The sequence below is a fragment of the Falco naumanni genome, chromosome 5, assembly GCF_017639655.2.
Source record: "Falco naumanni isolate bFalNau1 chromosome 5, bFalNau1.pat, whole genome shotgun sequence".
Lineage (NCBI taxonomy): Eukaryota > Metazoa > Chordata > Aves > Falconiformes > Falconidae > Falco > Falco naumanni.
Window position 1 is genome coordinate 24,539,175 of NC_054058.1, and position 19,717 is coordinate 24,558,891.

A 19,717-nucleotide genomic window follows, 5' to 3' on the forward strand; every position below is an offset into this window, starting at 1 on the left:
CAGACCTCCTGCCTCCGTAGACACTACTGGTTAGTCTCGTTGTAGCTTCACCCGCGACCCTCCGTCCCACCCCCACCTGGCCCCTGTCACACCAGCAACTTCAGATCTGCCCACCTGGACAAGTTTCCCCAACACACAGAACGCTGGTCCAACCTGCTGCCTCAATGACTTCCCCCTCCGTACACCTACTCTAAACAGTAACGGTACCGCTAAATAACCGCGAACGTCCCAGTCGCTGGGTACAGACAACCCATCTCTGAACCTGCCCTCGTCTGCCCGGGGCTCTGCTGGGAAGATGATGCGAACTGCAGAAGCAATAGAAGTCCAAGGCACTAAAATATCCAGCAAGCATACTGGGAGAACAGACAAGTATTCAAGTACATTAATTTATACAATTTTACATTCACATTTATTTATCTAATACAATGAAAATACAAAGGAAAAAGTTAAAGTGTCTCCAATAAGTATAAGGATATAGCTAGCTTTTTTTCCCATTTTTTTCTTTTTAACTTTTTTAACCCTCTATATTCCACTCATTTTTAAACTACTGTTGTCCAACAACATTTATATATCACAGTGTTTCCACATCAAAACTGATGGTAAGTACATGTCCGCAGGGAACTTTTAAATTTTTTTAAACAATTTAAATTGCTCTAATGCTGCAGTCAAAGCTGTTAATATCTTACTTAAAGCAGTAATGACCTATCAAGCACGGGCTGCACTGCAAGTCCATTCGTGTGCCCCATCGTTTCGGAGCCAGATACAACTGACTGGGGAGAGGGAGAGGAGGGGGATTTGGACAGCTTTTCTCCTGGTCTTGGTTCTTCAGGGAGAGGTGAGAAGCGTACTAAAGCCTCATGCTAGGATTCAGCCCTCCCACCGCAACGCGTGTGGATTCAGCCTCAAACCAGAGAAAAATTTTACAGCAAGACTGCGTTAAACTGACCCCACGACTTCTCTTCACAGCTCTTGCTCCACACAAGAGCAGAACCCCTCGGTCAAAAGCACTGTCCCACCATAAGGATGCTGATCATCCTCCTCCCCCTTGAAAGTGTGTGGGGAAACTCCCCTTACAGAGAGCTGACAGCAATGGTTGGAAAAGAGAAATTCATTCCCAGTCTGGCAAGCTACCAGTTCATTGCAGCACTAATAGTTGATACAGGGCCCCATCTCCCTCCCCATGTCCTGTCCCGAGGTCTAGCCAGCACGGTCTCCGAGCGCGGCTAAGTGGTCCGCAGGTTGGAGCCTGGAGGGTTGCTGATCGATTTTTGCAAATTGCTGATGTTGAAGCTTTGCAGAGAGGCGGCACCCACGGGCTGGAACTGGCCGAGCGGAGGCTGCGTCGGACCACCCGTCCCACTCCATGGAGCGGCAAAAGATGCTGCTGGATAACCGTACTGCTGCGGGGGGGCACATCGCCTTTGTGAAGGGACCTAAAGAGGTAGCTGATGCTGCAGAGATAGGCGTAGCACCCAGGGAAGATGTCATAGAGATACAGAGCTGACCCGGTGCCGAGAATTTTCTTGCCATGCCAGGGCCCTGAAAGAAAACCCAGCCCCCAAGAAAAGTTACACAGCTGTGCTTAAAAACCACAGGTTCGCTCCCCCCTCGGTCCACAAGCTGCTCCCAAGGGATATTTACAGGAACACACCTCACGGCCCTCTTTTAGCTATCCCCTTCCCCTCCCTGTACAGGATCGTACAGGTGAAACAATCCTGTACGTAAAAGATAAGTAATTTTCTAGAGCAGTTGTCCAAGCTGCAGGGCAACTGCACCCCAGCTGTGATGGATACCCAGATGAGATGGCAGCGACACTGGAAGTTTCGTACCATCAGTGTTCACGGATTCCACCTTACCTCATAGCTGCTATGTCCTTTGCCAACTTTCTTTCCAGACAGGTTCATGGCATCTCGGGCCCAGTTATCTACCAGCTTGTGCAGGTCATCTGTGAAAGTCCCTTTCCGGCTCGAGGCAATAGCAGGAGGCTGAGGCTGGGGCGCTTGGCTGTTCACTGTAGCCCCGACTGTATTAGTGCTGCTGGTCCCTACAAATAAAAAAACCAAGAATCAAAACTTCAGTTACAGATAACCTTTCCTCTAGTAGATTTAATAATCATGGTAATGGTACATCAATAGAGCGCCAGTTAAATGCCATGCAGATTAATTCTAAGTTTCCTTCCAGGACAGACTGAAGTGGGAACTACAAGGACTCCTACAGGCATTTTCTCAGTTTAAGAGAATTTCACAGATATGTTTACTTTTCAAGAAGTGCTGCAAGTAGTCAACTTAAGAGGGGAATGGTGGCAGCCTACAGGCCTTTGTAGAGGAAAAAGGAGATTAGATTTCAGCGCTGGATGACAGTACAGTCGCTGTCATTCTCTCATCCTACACCTTTTAACTAGCAGCAACCACTACCGGCACAGGTCAGTTCCACCTTGGAGGACACACGCTGGATGCTGGATAAGGAGCAGTACAATCAGCATTGCCAGCTGCTCTGTAGCAAATTATCTCCACTTTGTAAAATGAAGATAAAAATTAACGGAGATTACGCAAGAGAGCCACAGCGAGAAACAGCAACTGTTGTTTCCAATAGCTGCCATACTTAGGTTCTTGAGGGTAACCAGATGGGACTGTCTTCATCCACCAAACAGCCAGGATCAGCAGAGGAAGTCTGCACTGCATTAAATTTTGCTTTCTGCCTCTGAAAGCAATTTTTTTGCCATTATGTTCAGATTTCCTAAGTCAGAAGAACAAGCATTTCAGATGCAAACCACCAATACGGCTTCAAGAAGGTAGAAATGAAAGTAGTTCCTTAGACACGCTTTGACAAGTTTTTCTGTTTACTGGGTTGATTGCACAAACACAAAAAAAACCCTTCACATAAATACCACGTTCCAGTTCTACTAGAAAGCTCACTGAACATTATCCTGTAGGGGGAAAAAAAAAAATCTAGAAGCTTTGTTTTGGACAGCCTCACTATCCCATTCACACTTATGAACAAGCAACTGCACTCAAATTTAGGTTTTGCAGAGGCAGACCTCATAATATACAACTTCTTTGATTCCTGTTATCAAATATCCTGAATTTTCAGCAGTATTGCAAAGTACCCTCATCTACAGATGTGGAAGTGAGAATTAACCACTAGGGCAGACTTCTGAAGGACATGGTAAGGGCAGAATAAATTTACATTTTTCAAATCCATTTAGTACCAAACAAAACAACAAAATCAGTATCTGGCAACAGCAGTGCTGTCCCTGCACTCCTTGCAAGGACACATCCTCACCTAATTTTTTCTCAAAGTTCCTCAAACATTTCTACTTGCTCACTCTAAGAATGCAACTGGGAAACCCAAGAAAACCTGAGTTTATGGTAGACATTTCTGAAGAAAACTCATTAGAATTGGAGCATCAAAAAAGCCAGAAATGAAAATCATCTCTCTATTGCAAAGGCCAAAGGACGGAGTCGCTGTCTCTTGCCCGACAGCTGCTTCATCTGTTCCGCTTTCCCTGGCCATCAGCCACACTCCTTGCAACCACTGTATCAAAGAGCGAACTGGCTCCAAACCCCTGCAGGAATGTTTCATATTGAGGAGTGAATTAGGAAGGTGACATACTTACTATGCAGGACAAATAAGCAAAGTGTTACTGCCTCTGGTGGCGCTGAGGAGGGAAGGATACGCATCCCTCCCACCAGTTCCAGCTCAAGCATGGAAGTGGCTCCCGGTCCGGGCGCCCACAGGTGGGGCAGCAGTTGTTACGAGCAGGCAGGTGCATGCAACCGTACACATGAAATAAATGAGTAAGGCTCCCTGACCAGAGCGTGCAGCTGCAGCACAGATGAAGAGTAATATGAACACGCTAAGGTGGCAAGGAAAATCTACAGTGAAATAACAAGAACCTCAAGCATGCATCATGTGGAAAAGGCTCAAAATACAATTGTTTAATATGAGCAATGATGTGAAAGGTGAAATTGAAGACAAATGAGGCAAAAGCAAGAAAGGGGTGCTCAGGAGAGCTGCCAAAACCAGTAATTGTCACATTCCACTGTAAGGATTCATGCAGGGATCGACACACTTGCTCTCATCCTCTTCACGATGGCCACTATCTGCTTTGGATATTTCACATTTCCATTTCCATCAGTAAAGCACAATGGATCCTGGACCTATGCTAGAGAGCTTCCTCAGGCCACGGAAAAGAGAATCAATCAAGGTATGAAATATCGTTTAGGAAAGTTTAAGTGTTTCAAAAAGGACTGGACTGCCTCAGGGTGGGAACCTCAGGGAGGTTGCAAGAGCCTTGTCCACAAATATGATTTTGTTAGTGAGCTCTTATCTTGGATCACAGACAGACCAGCCTACACCACAACAGGGAGCTCTGCAATTACCAAAGCTCCCATGTAATGTCAATTTAAAAAAATTATTTCTCAGGAATTTCACGTTTTAGCTCCAACATAGTTACCACCTGCAGAAACTGCCATCCAGAAGAGTCTGAAAAGGAAGTGCTTCAACTTGTAGCATTCAATGGAAACAACCCCCCCACATTCCTGCTTGGTCACAGCAGCCGTCCCCAGTTCTGCTCTGACATGAAGGATCTGAAGTGAAACAGGCTTCTCTCTCTCCAGCCCGCTACCCGTAATGCCTTCATTCTGCCCTTTTATTCCCCTCCCCCCTGCCCCATAAACCAGCAGTCAAAGACACCTGTAAAACAGTCTTGAGCAACATGAGCACACACAGGCTTTTCAAAACATCTCTCGCTTTGGGAGACACTGGAGATCTGACAGCTTACTCTTAAAATGTCGAAGGAGTGTCCGCAATGGGATCCGGCACTGAGGTGCCAAGCCCCCTCAGATCTGTAAACGAACCAGCTGCTCAAAGTCCAACTCTAGCACGTTACAGCGAGCAACTGACCTCCATGCTCAACTCGCTCTCGTTAGCGATGAGCCGAGTTCCACAGCGGAGGCGAGGTTCTGCCTGCCTCCACTTGCCTGCCAGAGCAATAGCCAAACTATTCGAGATCCTAATGACTGCGCACACATTAGAGGGCATAACACAGACAGACAGATGCTGTGCTGGAGACAGAGTCAGGAAGGTAAGGCTTCAGTGACCAGAAAAAGCTGATGAATAGCTTTACAATCAGGAATCGGAGATAACAGAAATAAGATAATTACTACAGAGCTGGTTGCAAGGACAGACTTTTTTCACCATCTTCCCTGAAGCACAAAGAGAGAGTAATTTGTTAAAGATAAGAGAAACAGTGAGAAATGTTTAGTATCAGGAAACGGTACAAAAAGCTTGGTGAGAAACAGAGGACACAGCATGGCAGGGCTCTTAGTCACTGCTAGGACACTCCAGGACAAACCCAAAGACTGCTCTGTGACAGTTTAACCAGTTGTACTTTCAGGAAGAGAAAAGGCCCAGCCTCCTACATTTCTTCTTCACAATTTCCACGCTGTAGTGAAGAATGTCAGGAGATATTACTGTCACAACTGGCTGTTATCGCAAAAGGAAAACCAAGTACATCTTCCATTTTTGTCAGGACATAGGGAGCATTTTACACTATCAAAGTTCAACCAGTTTACAACATGAGAGATGTATTCAATAGGTCAAGTGCTTTTAGTTTGTCACCTTATTTTCTCAATCCATGGAATAGTTCAGACACTCCCCGCCAAGCTGTACCACTCTGTTTCTCCAGCTGCACAGTTAAAAGCATCAATTACTGCACTGTTTCCTCAACACCACTGGTTCTAACCCAGCGCCTTCTCCGGTTGTCACTCTCCACAACAGTCTGCAATAACATTTCAAGGACAAGACTCCAGGAAGCAAGCAACCTGCCATAAGCCAAGTGCCAGGCCAAGCTGTGCCATGCCAAGGATTACCTGCTTTTACAGGACAGCTACAACACACTTGTCAAAAGGAATCCAGTTCCCCTAGCTCCAGTCCCATAAGCAAGAGGTACACATGCCAAAGTACTCGTAGCCAGATGATGGTCAATTTGCAGCAAGCCAAGGCCTTGTAAGTAAATGATGCTCTCATATATTCAGTTCATTGTCGATTCTAGACACAGAATGGCTGTTCTTTGTATTCCCTAGCCCCAAAAAGGACAGACAAGACTAAAGATTATCTCTAAGTTTGCTTTAGTAAGAATTTAACTGCTTCCAAGAAAGAAGCCATAATTCCTGAGACTGCAAATGTCCATTAGTGCATATCTGCACATTAAATATACCTAGCAAAAACATTTAAAGCTGCTCAATTTGAAAAATTAAATGCCATTAGCACTTCTATTCCCCAAATCCAATGAAGTGAGATGGAGGTATCATTGCAAAACAGAACAGCCAGGCAAGAATTTCCCCTCCCTCCAACTCATTCCCTTTCCCAGAGGATGGAGCTGACTGCATTGCAGCTGTCTCTGCAGAAGGGCCAGGCCCAGTTCCCGCACACAACTCTGGCTCAGCTGAGCTATGGCCAACTGTAGTGAGACAGATGCTACAGATGTGTGGTACTGTCATGCAGTGCAGTGACTGAAGGTGTCTTTACAGCGCTTAAAGCTTTCATGTATCAAAGACATTCCAGAGGGTGGGAAACAAATGTCAGGACATTTAAAGGGTCCAGCCTGCAGAAGCAGCATGGGAGATGTTGCAGCACTCCTAATAAAAAGCATCACATCAGCAGCCTCAGCTCAAGCGTATCATTACTTCAATCACATCAGAAGTTTGAGGCTCTCTCGTAAGTCTGGCCTAGCGTAAGTACAAACGAAAGGATTTTGACAAGAACTGCAAAGGTAACTCACGAGGGTTGAGAGAATGTCTAAAGATGTCTATCTACCACCTTTATAGCTATTTGTTGCACATTTAGTAGATCTCCAATTCCCAGTATAAAATTCAAAAAGCGGGCCCATTAGTAGGTAAGGATCTTTTGAGTTTGCCTGAGAATATGATTTTAAAACCCTCAACACTTTATTCTTTAGCTATTGGCTAATGAACATACTGACTGCCTACATCAACGGTGGCATCAATGCTCTGCACCGTAACCAGCACTAGTGCTGAGAACATGCAATACCAAATCAAACCTGCAGCAAGCATGCTGCTGGAGGAAGTGAGCGTACTCCCTCCCATCAGTTGCAGCAGCATCTAAAGGAGAAATTTGGAAAACAAAAGTCTTCCTCACTGTTCCACTAGAAAGACTACTTTTCTTCCAAGCCTCATGTGCAGTAACATATGCTGAAGCATAATTACTAAGGCAGGCCAAAAGAAAATGCTCTCCCCGGTTTCTATCATTTCACTGAACTGTCATGAAGTTTTCCACCAAAAGCTTAAAGAAAATGAGTGCTTGTTATTATGAGTTTAAGAACAGAGAACACCTAACATGAGAACCCAAACTTCTAAAGGCGTGCTAAGAGCAGCTCAGCTGAGCCATGGGACTGGAGGGAATACAAGGTGGTAGATGAGAATGGGCTGCATGAAACAGATCCAAGCAGCAGAAAAAAAAAACCAAACAAAAAGACAAAACAAAAAACAGACAAGGAAGGAGTAAAGGTGTTACACACAAAGAGCCAAGCAGGGCGTACTCAGAAATCGGGTCCTCCTGCCACCAGGCTTGAACGTCACTCTCTCAGATGCACAGTTAAACTTCGCACAGCCTGTGAGAAAACAAAAACGGGAAGAACAGAGAAAGGAGAGGAAAAGGGACAGAACACCACTACAAGATGTTAGAAACTTGAGGTTGGAAGGGTGAAATGCATTAACATGACACACAAGAATAAGCCTCAAAGTGTGGACCGAAGAGTATGTAGACAACATACGGAGTGAAGAGACTCCCTCTAACACCTCCAGACTTTAGGCCAAGTTTGCAGCGTTACTCTTCAGTACATAACCCAACCATATAAGGTTGCAATCAAAATAAGAAAGCCAAATGCTGGCAAAACTACCCAATTATAAAACTGTACTGCACAACTCTAGATACAGGCAGATTATTCAAGAAGCTCCAAAATACTTTAAACAGTTAATTAAAAAAAACTGCATAGAAAATTCTTAAACATTTGTTCCCATTTTCTGTCTGTACTTCTCAAGTTTCAGCAAAATCATGCATCAGAGTTGATGCGTTCAATCAGACTACGGCAAAATTTCTCAAAAAGTTGTTCAAGGGGGAAAAGAAAACCTAGAACAGCCAAATTCAGAGAAATAAAGGAATCCAGCTATCACCCCCTTAATGACTGGAAGCAAAGAAGTGCTCCCTATCAAATGATCACAGCTGTGTGAGTAATTATCTGATTAAGATACTAACTAGTAACGAGCAATCCACAACCTGAGCAATGAGTAAATGAAAAATTGATTATTCCTACCTTTCCATCCTCCCACACTACCTGTTCCTTCCAAGGATAATTCTTTAACTCACAATTGCAGAGCAAGAGCCTTTTTGACCTTTTATTGTTAAAAATTCCATTGGCAGAAACAGCCAAAGCAGTTTGGAAGCCTAAACAGACGTTTCCTACCATTTCAATTATGTGTTAACATCGATCAAAGCTGGTCTGCCCCTTCCTTAGTCCCGCCTCACGTTTCCAACCCCCCATTCTCACCTGCCTCCTCACCCTTTCAGCCAATACCTTTCCCCCAGCTCAACAGAACACTGCTTGCCACCACCATACTGCACTCTCTTGTATTCTCCTTGGTGCTTTCATCACAGCAGACAGGGCCATGCGCTATATGTTCATTACTTCAACAACCTCACGCTTCACTTGTGTGAGAAGGAAGAAACCTCAGTTCAGAGAACACCCTTATCAGCCTCCGCACATAGGCTCGAGACTACCAATCTGCTCCACGCTGTGCACTAAAAATCAAGTGTCATCAAGTTGATTATTTGCTCATCAGTAGCAAAAGCGCAAGACTCAACACTAATTCCACCTGAAGTCTTACCTTGGCCTGGTGCCGAAAGGCTTGGTACCGAAAGGGCACCATCACTGGTAAAGGCAGAGTAGAGATTTTCGCTGGAAGGTGAAGGTTTGAGGGGCTGTAACAAATGGTTCTGCCCAGTCTCTGGCACACTGCCAGGAGGATGAAGTGTCTGCTGTGGGGGCAAGACTGATGGTGCACTCTGAGCTGACAGATTGCCTAAAAGAAGAAGGAAGGCAAAAAGCTGTTCAGTGTTTCCGTTCCCCAACCTCATTTTCAAAGCTTCTGTCATTGCTCCCAAGGGACAGGAGAAAAAACAGGAAGTTTGACTGGAACTTTTACTAGGGGGGGGAAGTCACTACCAGGTAACCCAAATGATCAGTTCAGCTATCACACTAGTGATTCAGAAAAAAGTTCTGGGGTGGGGATGTTACCAAAAATCTCGGAATGAAGAACTTATCGACACCAATGTGATGTAGATAAGCAGACACTTCTTTATTAACGGCCGGGTGCGTGAGCGAGTCCTCTCACGATCAACGCACGCCAGGTCTCAAAATCAGATTCCATATATAGAACGTATTAATGTTCATTAAATATTCATGCATAATCATAATATTTCCCGTAAATCATTAACATACTCTCCTCCTATATCCGATTCTGCGCAGTAGAGCTTAGAAAGGTCTAGAAATGGGTCTGGGGTACGATTTGGGTAGGTGGTATATGAGTCTGTGGTCGTGATCTCTCCCTGCCAGAATTACCTTTTACTAAAAGTTCACAATTTCTTGGCAGGTAACTACAAGCTGTTCCAGTCTACTCTCCCAGTTTCTATTAATCTCATATTCTGACATTTCAATACACCTCTACATACAGAAGACTGGTCAAATACAAAGAAACCTTTCAAACCCTAAAGTTATTACTTAAGTTTTAACAATGGTTCTAGCCCCTTCTTCTAGCCTCGGTACAGGATGTACAAAAGATCTCATAACAGCTTTTACTGTGCAGCTATAAATTTCATTTAAAACATTTCTTATCCTTCTATATTTTAATTTTATAAAATGATTTTATAAAATCAATTAATCAATCAAATAAAGTCAATCTTAACTTATTAACAAATCGATAACAGGGAGGGGATGATAACATCCTCTGGTCAAGCATGACAACCCAAGGAAGGGGGGAGGCACCAAGGGGAGGGAACTACTCCTAGTTTCTGAGAAAGCAGTAAGACTATAAATATTCTCATTTACTTAAGTTTTAAGGCAACTCTGTGCTAGCTTACTGACACATAGCTCCCATACCATATAACTAATCAAAAGTGAGCAGCCAGTGTGACTGGACACAGAAAATACAGCATGACATGGAATTACCAAAGTGAACGTGCAGGTAGCAGTTAAGAAGTTCGTCTGCTCGCAGTGCTGGCCCTCCAGTATTCTTTACTCAATGCTACAGGATGCGAGACATCTACAATTACCCAGCAAGCATCTGACATCCATGTCATTCAAAGTGTCAACAGTACTATTTATTTTTTAGTTCTGTTTATAATAAAAGTGGTTTTACTAAGACAGGAAGCCTTGACAATTGAAACTGTTTCTCAGTTTCCAAGTACCAAAAAAACTGCAACTCCATTTAAACAAACAAAACTAAAATCACTATTTGAACATCCATCAACTGTGACTAAGTTTCTGAAGTATAAGGACTAGTAAGATCATGCTTCAGTGCTACTAAAGTAGAAAAAATATCTCTGAAGATGATTTACGATATCAGCCCCATTCTTTAAAATCAGTTTCACGAGGCAACAAAAGCAATTTATCTTTTAAAAAATAAACCAAAGTTTTCCTCCATACTGTAAACTTACACTTTTTTCCCTGGGCAGAATTCTATAATTAATTGTCTAAAAAAAATACAAATCACAACTCTAAAACTGCTCTTACAGAGCAACGTGACAGCATCTTTCAGTAGATTGCAAAAGTCACAAGCAAGACCAAACAGCAAAAGCAATTTCAATGATCTCGTAATCCGGGCAGCAGAGGAATGGGGGAGAACACACATACCCCCTCCCAAAGACAAGACAGAGACACAGGCATAGATCTAAGAATGAGATACGGTACCTTGTTGGTTTCATCTACTCAAAAAATTGAAGAAAGTCTCACCTGATAGCTGAGGGCTTTTATTTCCCTGGGAGCTGCTACGACTGGACTTGCTGCTTTTTCCTTTAGTAGGTCGCCTCCTCCTCCCCGACAGGGGTGCAGCTGGGGGGATAATTACAGCAGGCGGTGCCTTTCCCAATTTCATGTATAGTGACTCAATCTCCTGCTTCTGGCGACTCTGCAGCTCCTGGATCTCTTTAAGGTGCCTAAGAAGGTACGAAGGAGTGTGATTTACCAAAATCCTATGTATATACACGCATGCATACATTCCCTCCCCTCCAGTCAAGCTTGCCCAGCTTCTTCGGTCAAACTCTCATTAACATTTAAGAAAGGAGGATATAAATCTTTTCAACAAATAACCACTGAACACATGGCAGAACACGTGCCATCTTGCACCGTGCACTAACCCTGGCTAGAATTCCAACACACAGTTCCCAATGTTGTAATCATAAACCCCAGGGTAAATGGAAGTACAAACAAGAGCATACCCCTACTGTAGAAGATCAAATCATTCAGCGCTAAAATGCTACGGGAATAGCTAGATTATTCATTTTGAGATGTACGGCCTTGGAGACTTCTATATTTGTATTGCCTTAGGGGTGGGGTATTTTTTTCCAGAACACTTGCATACACAAGATTTTAAATTGCCAGCTACCCTAAAAAAAGTTCAACTTTCAGTATAAATAAATTAATAGGTCAGATTGCTTGACTTCCAAAATTTTTTTCTAAGTCAACAAGAATTCTTCAGGACAAGGGGAACCATTAGAAATGCCAGAAATGCATATTAGAAATGCAGAGTTGTGTGTTATTTTCAAATGAGACACCACTATTCCCACTAAATACCAAGCTTCAGTGATATGCACAGGCTTCTATACATCTGCACTCTTACCCACAGTACAGCAACCAATCTACATATAAACACATACAACAAGGTTACAGGTCAGAAAACTAAACTCAGCAAACACGTATATACCTTTTTTGTTGTAATTGTGTACTACTTTCCCACTAAAGAACCTTTCTCCCACATAAACACTGACAATGGGTCCTGACACTTAGCAAAGGCTGTCTTTTTAAAAGAAGTTTACTTTCGTTCTTTGTCAAAAGTACAGAAGAAATTCATGTTAATCCCCTTACGCACATTTGATACGTGGCCACACAATGAAAAAAGCCTTACTTCTCCCGTAACCGACGGAGTTCCAATTTCAAGTCTTCATCTTCAATATCCGACTCGTTGTCACTGCTCATGTAGGAGGAGTTGAATGAGTTGCTAAGGCTCTGAACAGGGAGGCTGATCTTCGACCCCAGAAGCTGGAGCGAGTCTGGGCTCCCTGAGCCATCATCCAAATCCTTAGCCATCCCACTTAAGAAGGCGGCCTCTGGTTCAGAGGACGGACCATTCATGTGTGGGGACTGCCTTGACTCCAACTCTTTCTTCGGAGCTGCAGCTGAAGAAGCAACTTGTTCCAAGCCCACAGACAGAGGAAGAGTCATTGGCTCTTTCTCTGCACAGCTGACCTCGTCCTGAGTCTTTGACACTGAAAAGCGCCCCACTTGATCCGTCGTTGTTGTTACCTGAAAGCGCCCAACCTTAGTAGGCTGACCAACATCTACTGGCAACTGCAGCACTGGAACTGTCTGAGGAATGCCATCTACTGCATCCAAGGAAGAGTCAGCAACGGCCTCGCTTTTCCGACTGCCAACCTGCTTTACCAGTGTACTCTCTGGGCTACTGCCAGAAAGAGATGAAGAATCAGTGGAGGTGGTTTCAAATTGCACTGGCTTAGTTTCAGGTTTGTCACCCTCTTTTAGCACATCATCCACTGCCACGGATACCTAGAATAGAAATGTAATCATGCAGGCTTTCTTAGCTCTTCCTTAACATGATGCTTTTTTTCACCTTTGTAGTAAGATGCATCTGAGAGGGGGAAATAACTTGTTTCCTTGGTATCCCACAAAGCAAACTACTATTTCCCTCCAAGTAAACACATTGCCACACAAAGTAGTACTTTAAGCGATCTGGAGGATTAACTCCAAGAAACACAGCAGATTCAGGGGGGATTTCCTCCACAAACAGTTCATGACACAGCGAACATCCCAGCATTGTTAGCCCAAAAGCAACTAACATTAAAGACCAAAGCCAACGGCTACATAGCTGAGGCCTGACACGGTGGAATGCTGTATTCACAATTCCAGACCTGCATAATCTAGTGCAATCTCTGCCCTGAATAAAAACAGCATCTGCACAGAGCACTGCATTCACAAGCTCAACACGGACATTTTCTTCCAACAGGAAAGCCCCCCATGAGGCATGTTGAGCTGGGACTACACAGGAACTGCTCAAAGATCCTCTATCAACAACCAAATTAGTTTAACATCTCCTACCTGAAACCGTCCCATCTTAAGCACACCAGCTCCTGCTGTTGTGGCCATAGCACTGCTCTCTCCACCACATGATGCTGAAGCTAAGGAGAAGGAGATTAAGAAGAAAGTGAGCAATACATTTGAACTCCAACTATTTCTTTTTATCTACTTCAAACTCAGCTATCAGTTAACTCCTAGCAGGCCTTTGGATTCATGGAACCTGACCTCTTTTTTTCAAGTGTACCATATAGACTATCAAAGAGCAATGTTAAAATGAAGTATTTTTGTATAAAGTTTCCCTCCATGGTATACTTGCTAAAAGCGTACTTTCAGATAGCAGTAAAAAAGCACACTGATTCCAAACAGGGATGTGAAATAGCCAAAGGATAAAAACAGAACCAAAATTCATGTAAGAAAAAATTTGTTCTAACTCAATACTCATATTGACTACCTAAGTTTCACACATGCTAGGGACAATTTACTAACAGAAAAATGTAAGTTGAAGAAATGTTACAAACCACATTTACTCAAAGCAGTCTCTCTGAAGCTTTCAGAGCTGGATTACTAGGTGTCAGCTCCTAATTTTGTTGCTGTATGCACCAGCGGTATAAGGTTACAAAGCTGAGAAATAATATTCTATTTTTAAATCAGTTCTATTGGACAGCTTGCTGTGTGTATTAAACAACTTCCCAGTTTACTCTCACCTTCTAAACTTTAGCAGGCAAAACCCAACTGATTTCCTAGCACACAGATGAGTTCTACAGTATAGTTCACTAACAATATACCAAAATGGAAGTATTTTATTTTCCCACTGCTTTTATTAGCTTTTGAAGGTTTGTCACCGAACTTCACAGGCACATGCAAGTTAAATAATGTTTACTAGATAGTTCAGAAATCATTTTAGTACCACAAACAATTTCTTTTAAAAAGAATGGAAGGGGTTTTTTTAAAATTAAAATAACTAGGGGAAATACTGACAGGAAAGTCTCAGACTATTTTGCAAGTTGTGGGGTTCCCCCATCCCCCCAACAATTGAACTCATTTAGATCTGAAAGTCATGAATCATTCAGACTTCAACTGTTGATCATCCAAGTCAACCTTCAGTTTTCTAAAGCAGCCAAGAAGGGAGCCCAATTTCCCTACTGCCTTTCTTAAATTTTTTGTAGTTTAACCTTCATTTATCTATTTAAATTGAAAGGAAACACTCTTACATTAGTAAGATGTATTCCTACATATAGAACACAGCACAATGACACAAGATGAAGTCTTACTGTTGTTGCCAAGATCGTAGAAAACAGTTCCTTCAAAATCCTGAAGCTGTACCTCAGCTGCATACTGGAAATTCTTTGCAAGCCTTAATTTAGCATTTTGGAGAGCTTTACATCCTAAATGAGTTACTGTAATATGCATGTGTCATTCCCCTCTCCTGGTCTGCAGTGGAAAATTTCAGTCTAGTTACTAAGCACTAATACAATCCCTAAGGAATTGTCATTGTATGACTTACTAAAGAAAGGCTATATCCTTTGAAGTTGCTAGTCTGTTCGATGTTGGATTATATCGCCATGCTGAGAAACCATCTAAAATAATCGAGGCTGTCTTACCATCCTTCAGAGACTGCGGTGCTGTGGACACCAGCCCGGTAACCGTTGTAGATGCTACTGAGGGCACAGACTAAAGGTTCACAGGTGAAAACAAAACAAAATTAAAAGAATCAGTGGTTTGATTGAATGCCAACAAATCCACTATACTGCACAATACATAGCCTTTTATTTTCACCAGGGTCAAGGTATGACCCGTGAGAAGACAAATGCAAGTTTTGAACCTCCAAAACAAGCATCATCACCAAGAGATTTTATACGCCTTACAACCCCCAAGGCTATCCCCATTTCGTATCAAAGTTTACTATTATAGTCTTTAAAAATTTCAGATCCACACTTTAAACATTCCCCTCTTAATTTAAGACTGACATACCACATACTGCTTGTTCAGTGCTCTTTCCCCTTATTCCATACTCACTTCTAGTTTGGTGACAGCACCAGGAAAGCTGGATTAAGAACTAATACCCAAAGACATGATCTACTGCACCACACAGATTTTTCTTATTTTGGTTGACTCAGTCCCACAAACTGGAAGGTGACTTCATTTATTTTTAAAAAAAAAAAGCCTTAAGATTTGTGTAATGATATTTAAGGTAGCGACCTAAGAGCACAACATTGAGAAAACACTGAAGTTTTTCATGACTACTAAACTGCCAACATTGCAAACATACACAGGCAGGAGCAGATGTCACTGGAACGGTCTCTGGACTAAGGGTTCTTCTCAGCTTAGCATCCAGATCTTCCAGTGGCTGTTGGGACTGAGAAAGGAAAAAGTAAACAGCTGTCCCAGCTCAGTAGAAATACATCACATTTGAGAAACAGCCAGATTTAATACTAAAATTTAAAGCAGCCAGTACAGCTCCCCTATTTCTATTAAGTTCTCTTCCTACATGTTTACGTTTAACATGTGTAGCACAGTTAAGACTGGAAGCAAATTTAAGAAACGTATTTGGTAAAAAACAGAAAAGAAGCATTAACTGGAACTTCTGGTTTTCCTGAAGTTAGCATGAAGTACAAATTTCCACTTAAGAACTGAGCAAAGATGCTGCAAGCCTCCAAATTCCACATTTTTTGTTTGGAGGATAATCCATAACACGAATGACCTGCATTATCTAAAATCTTGAAGAAAGTGAAGGGGGGGGTGGAAATCACAGAAAAAAATAAAAAAATATGCCTATAATTTCAAATGCAAACGTGGATAAAGCAAGACTGAGGATAAGACAATTTTTAAAACAACAATCAAACACAAAACCCTCAAAGGAGCTATCTGGATGAACTGACTTGAAGAGGAAGAAGGGAGAGGGGCAGAATCTCTCACAAGTACATTTATTACTTATATTTCAGCTGTTTGTGTTGGCATCTAAGACATTTTTCAAGCTTGGCCAATTGAATTGGGGAAAAGAAGAATTACCTAAAAATGTCTTATAGATAAGGAAAGTTCAGACTCACTCAAAATTATTAATTAGGGCCATACCCATAAGATATATATGGAAGAACAAACTTGGCAGATATCGCTAAGTTGCAGTTCTGACCCTATGGAGTAGAAGTTTCCATCCAAACTTTAGCATCATTAATATTTTTACATCTTTTATATTAAAAAACTAGATCTGTTTTTAGAACCAAAGTTGAGGTCACGGCAACATAAAAACATTACCTTCCACCTTCAAGAAACTGAAAGTTAGAGGTACACAAGAGCATAAAGATGCTTTCAACAGGTTGCCAGGATGAAATTCTTCCCGAATTGTGGATTTCAAAACAACCAAAAAGCCTAACAATAAGGCCCATACCAAATCCATCCAAGTTTAAAAAATAAAAAAGCAGCACAAGAAAATGCAGGCTTCTGTGACTACTTTTCAGAAATCCAAATTCTTAGCAGACAAGTGAGCTAATTCAATAATACTGTAAAATACAGGACATTTCACCTGAAATACTACGTAATTCTCATCACTTATGTTCACAGGAAGGTATTTGATTCAAATAGACAAAGAGCTGAGATATCAGAACGATCAGGAAATAAAGATTTCCTTTTGGGACAAGGCTACCAAAATGAAGTTTGAAAATTAACCTAAATACCCTTTAAAAAGCCATTAAGGAATAAACAGAAAAGGTATTTAAGGAAGACATTGTCCAAAACCGGTTTTGAGATGACATGTACTTTGTCTGCAAATTAGGAGTCTGGTATTAAGGAAATTATTAAAAAAAAGTTGTGTAATGAGCTACTGACAGAAGCAACGAGGAAGGCAAGCCTATCTACTTTAAGACAAGCCAGTAATTTTCCAGGTAGTATTATGTGATAGCAGCAACTGCTCTTAATAGTCAATTAGATTTGATCCAGTTGGTCTCCTCCGATTTTGTCTGACTCCTAGACAGGCTTTAGAGTTCAAATGAGAGTTGAAATTAGGTAAGCTGTTTGCAAAGGACAAGAAGGAAAGGATTTGCGTTTATGCCTCTTCCATACCACAAATCCTGCCAGAAATACCTAAGACAGAGAAAGAAGCCTTCTGCAGTGGTCCAGTGGCTTGAGTCACATAAGTGGCTACAAGTGCTTTGAGTTTTGGGGAAAATGTTCTGAAATACCCAGTTCCAAGCAATAACAATATAAAGGACTATGAACTTAGGTGTGACTCATTTTAACCAGCTGCCTCCATATTCATTTGCTACCTGTGCGCACAGTAAGATCACACCCAAGTATTAACAAGAAATTGTCTCCTCTTCAGCAAAATCATGCTTCAGAAGGAACTAGCTGAAAGGCATAAACCAGCTTCTGTCTCCAGAAGATGGGGGGGAGTGTTACTTGATAAGACTACCATCTTACAGCTCTGCTTAAGTCATTCAGCTTCTTGCTCATTTGGAGGCAGAAGATACCCATTTCCTGATGACTCACAGGGCAGGAATATGGCCCTCATTCAGCATGCTAGAAAGAAGCCACGTAAAACCAAATACAGCAGCACTCCTGACAGGTTTCAAGAGCCGTACATTCACTTTCATAGTTTTCTTACATAAAGAGCATGAACTTCTGCCTTTTCACAATGCACGATACTTTCCAAGTAGTGGACTGATTCTTACTGCTTACAAAAGATTTAAACATGCTTTAATTAAAAAGAAGAGACAAAAAAATAGTTCTGGACACAGAGGACATCTGCAAGGACTCCTTGATCAACACCACTGATTTACATTTGTTCCATCAGATGAAGACCACTACGTTGGTAGAGAGCAAGGATATAGACAGGATGAGATGTCAACTTTTGGCATGCTGTAACTTAGGTCCACTGGACTGCCTCCATTCTAATGCCCTGAACATACTCTATGCAAACTTAGGCTAAGAAAGATTCTTAAGAGACCACAAGATCACGACATTCACTGGGAGAACTGGAGAAACTGCTGAAGGCAGAGCTTCTGCATACGAAAGTACTGGAGGAAAAAAGGTGGAAAACCTAAAAAGCCAGACTATTAATTTCATAACCAACATGAAACTACATGAAAGCAGCTGACATGCCCCGCTGCTCAACTCTACTCATGTCTTTAGAACTAGGCAGTATTATGGTTCTCACACTTGAAAAACTGAAATGGAAATACTATTCCAATGACATCTTTGAAGATTAGTACCCTAATACATGTCATTCAGTTTTTACAATTTCAGCTGTAGAACATGAGCCATGACAGCTTTTTAACCAAAAGTGCCTTAGCACAGTTTAAATGTGCAATTTTCTAACATTATTCCTTTGTATGACAGTCAGCTTAAATCCTTTCAGACATAAGATCTCAACAATGTATTGTAAATCCCAAAAAAGGAACAGCTTACAAAGAACTAAAGTGACCTTTAAAGTTTATTTTAAATTCCCTTCCACAGGTGAAACTTGAATTAAGAGCTCCATTGCAAGACATGAGAGGGAGAACCTTAGGAGAGTGTCATGGAGAGGACTTCATCAAGGTTAGCTCAGGTTGCATTAAAATTCTTGGTGGTCCAAAAAACCAAAAAAGAAGTCAGGCCATAATGCTAGTAAGTACTGTACAAATTTTCATACTGTAGCTATTTTACTGGGATTACTTTAAAATTATAGTTAAGACTTAAGTGAATAATTCTTTTCTATAAAAGGACAGACTCCAAGTGTAGGTTTTGGACACATACTCTAAGTCTATTCACTGTGGACTTAAGCCACACGTAGAAGAGGTCAATACTGTAAGAAGCACATGCGCAGAGGAAACACTGGATTTCAGAAAAAATTACTGAGCCTTAAGCAGGCACCCCAATAAGGTACCCACCTGAATCACATCTTTACAGGTTTCAATATAAAATTGGTGTGAAAGCCATCTTTGTGCTTATTCACAAACTGCTTTCAAAACTTGCACAATTCTACCTCATGGTCTCATGGGTTTGGTTCAGTTATTTTTTCAGCTTTTCTTTGCATATCGAAGTGCAATGTTCCCATGTTACATGCTATTACACACCATTCAGATGTTCCATAAAACAGCTTTGTCTTCATAAAGTTCTTTCAATTACAAGATATTTTTTCTGTTTTTTAAACAGAAATGAAAACTGATTTGTGTTTTTGGGTTTGAGCTGATTACCTGTCCCTTCATATACAAAATACTCAAGCTTACTATTGCATGTAAGGACAGAATCAGAGCAAGGGAAGCCACTGTTACATCTCAACTCATGTTTATGATCAGGAGCTTCAAGTACCTTTTGCAAATCTGAAAGCCTAGTGAAATCAGAATGTAGTAATAATCA

The 19,717-nt window shown here is 41.8% G+C and overlaps 1 protein-coding gene across 1 annotated transcript in view; it reads right to left on the reverse strand.

Moving 5' to 3' along the window:
• Positions 1 to 378: 378 nt before the first annotated feature.
• WNK1 (WNK lysine deficient protein kinase 1) overlaps positions 379 to 19,717 on the reverse strand; it is a 104,747-nt gene continuing 85,408 nt past the window's right edge. The window contains 9 exon segments of the mRNA XM_040594864.1: positions 379 to 1,409; positions 1,411 to 1,539; positions 1,857 to 2,044; positions 8,907 to 9,101; positions 11,030 to 11,232; positions 12,201 to 12,859; positions 13,409 to 13,488; positions 14,989 to 15,058; positions 15,657 to 15,743. Coding sequence (XP_040450798.1) covers positions 1,224 to 1,409; positions 1,411 to 1,539; positions 1,857 to 2,044; positions 8,907 to 9,101; positions 11,030 to 11,232; positions 12,201 to 12,859; positions 13,409 to 13,488; positions 14,989 to 15,058; positions 15,657 to 15,743 — 1,797 coding nt within the window. The 3' untranslated portion in view covers positions 379 to 1,223.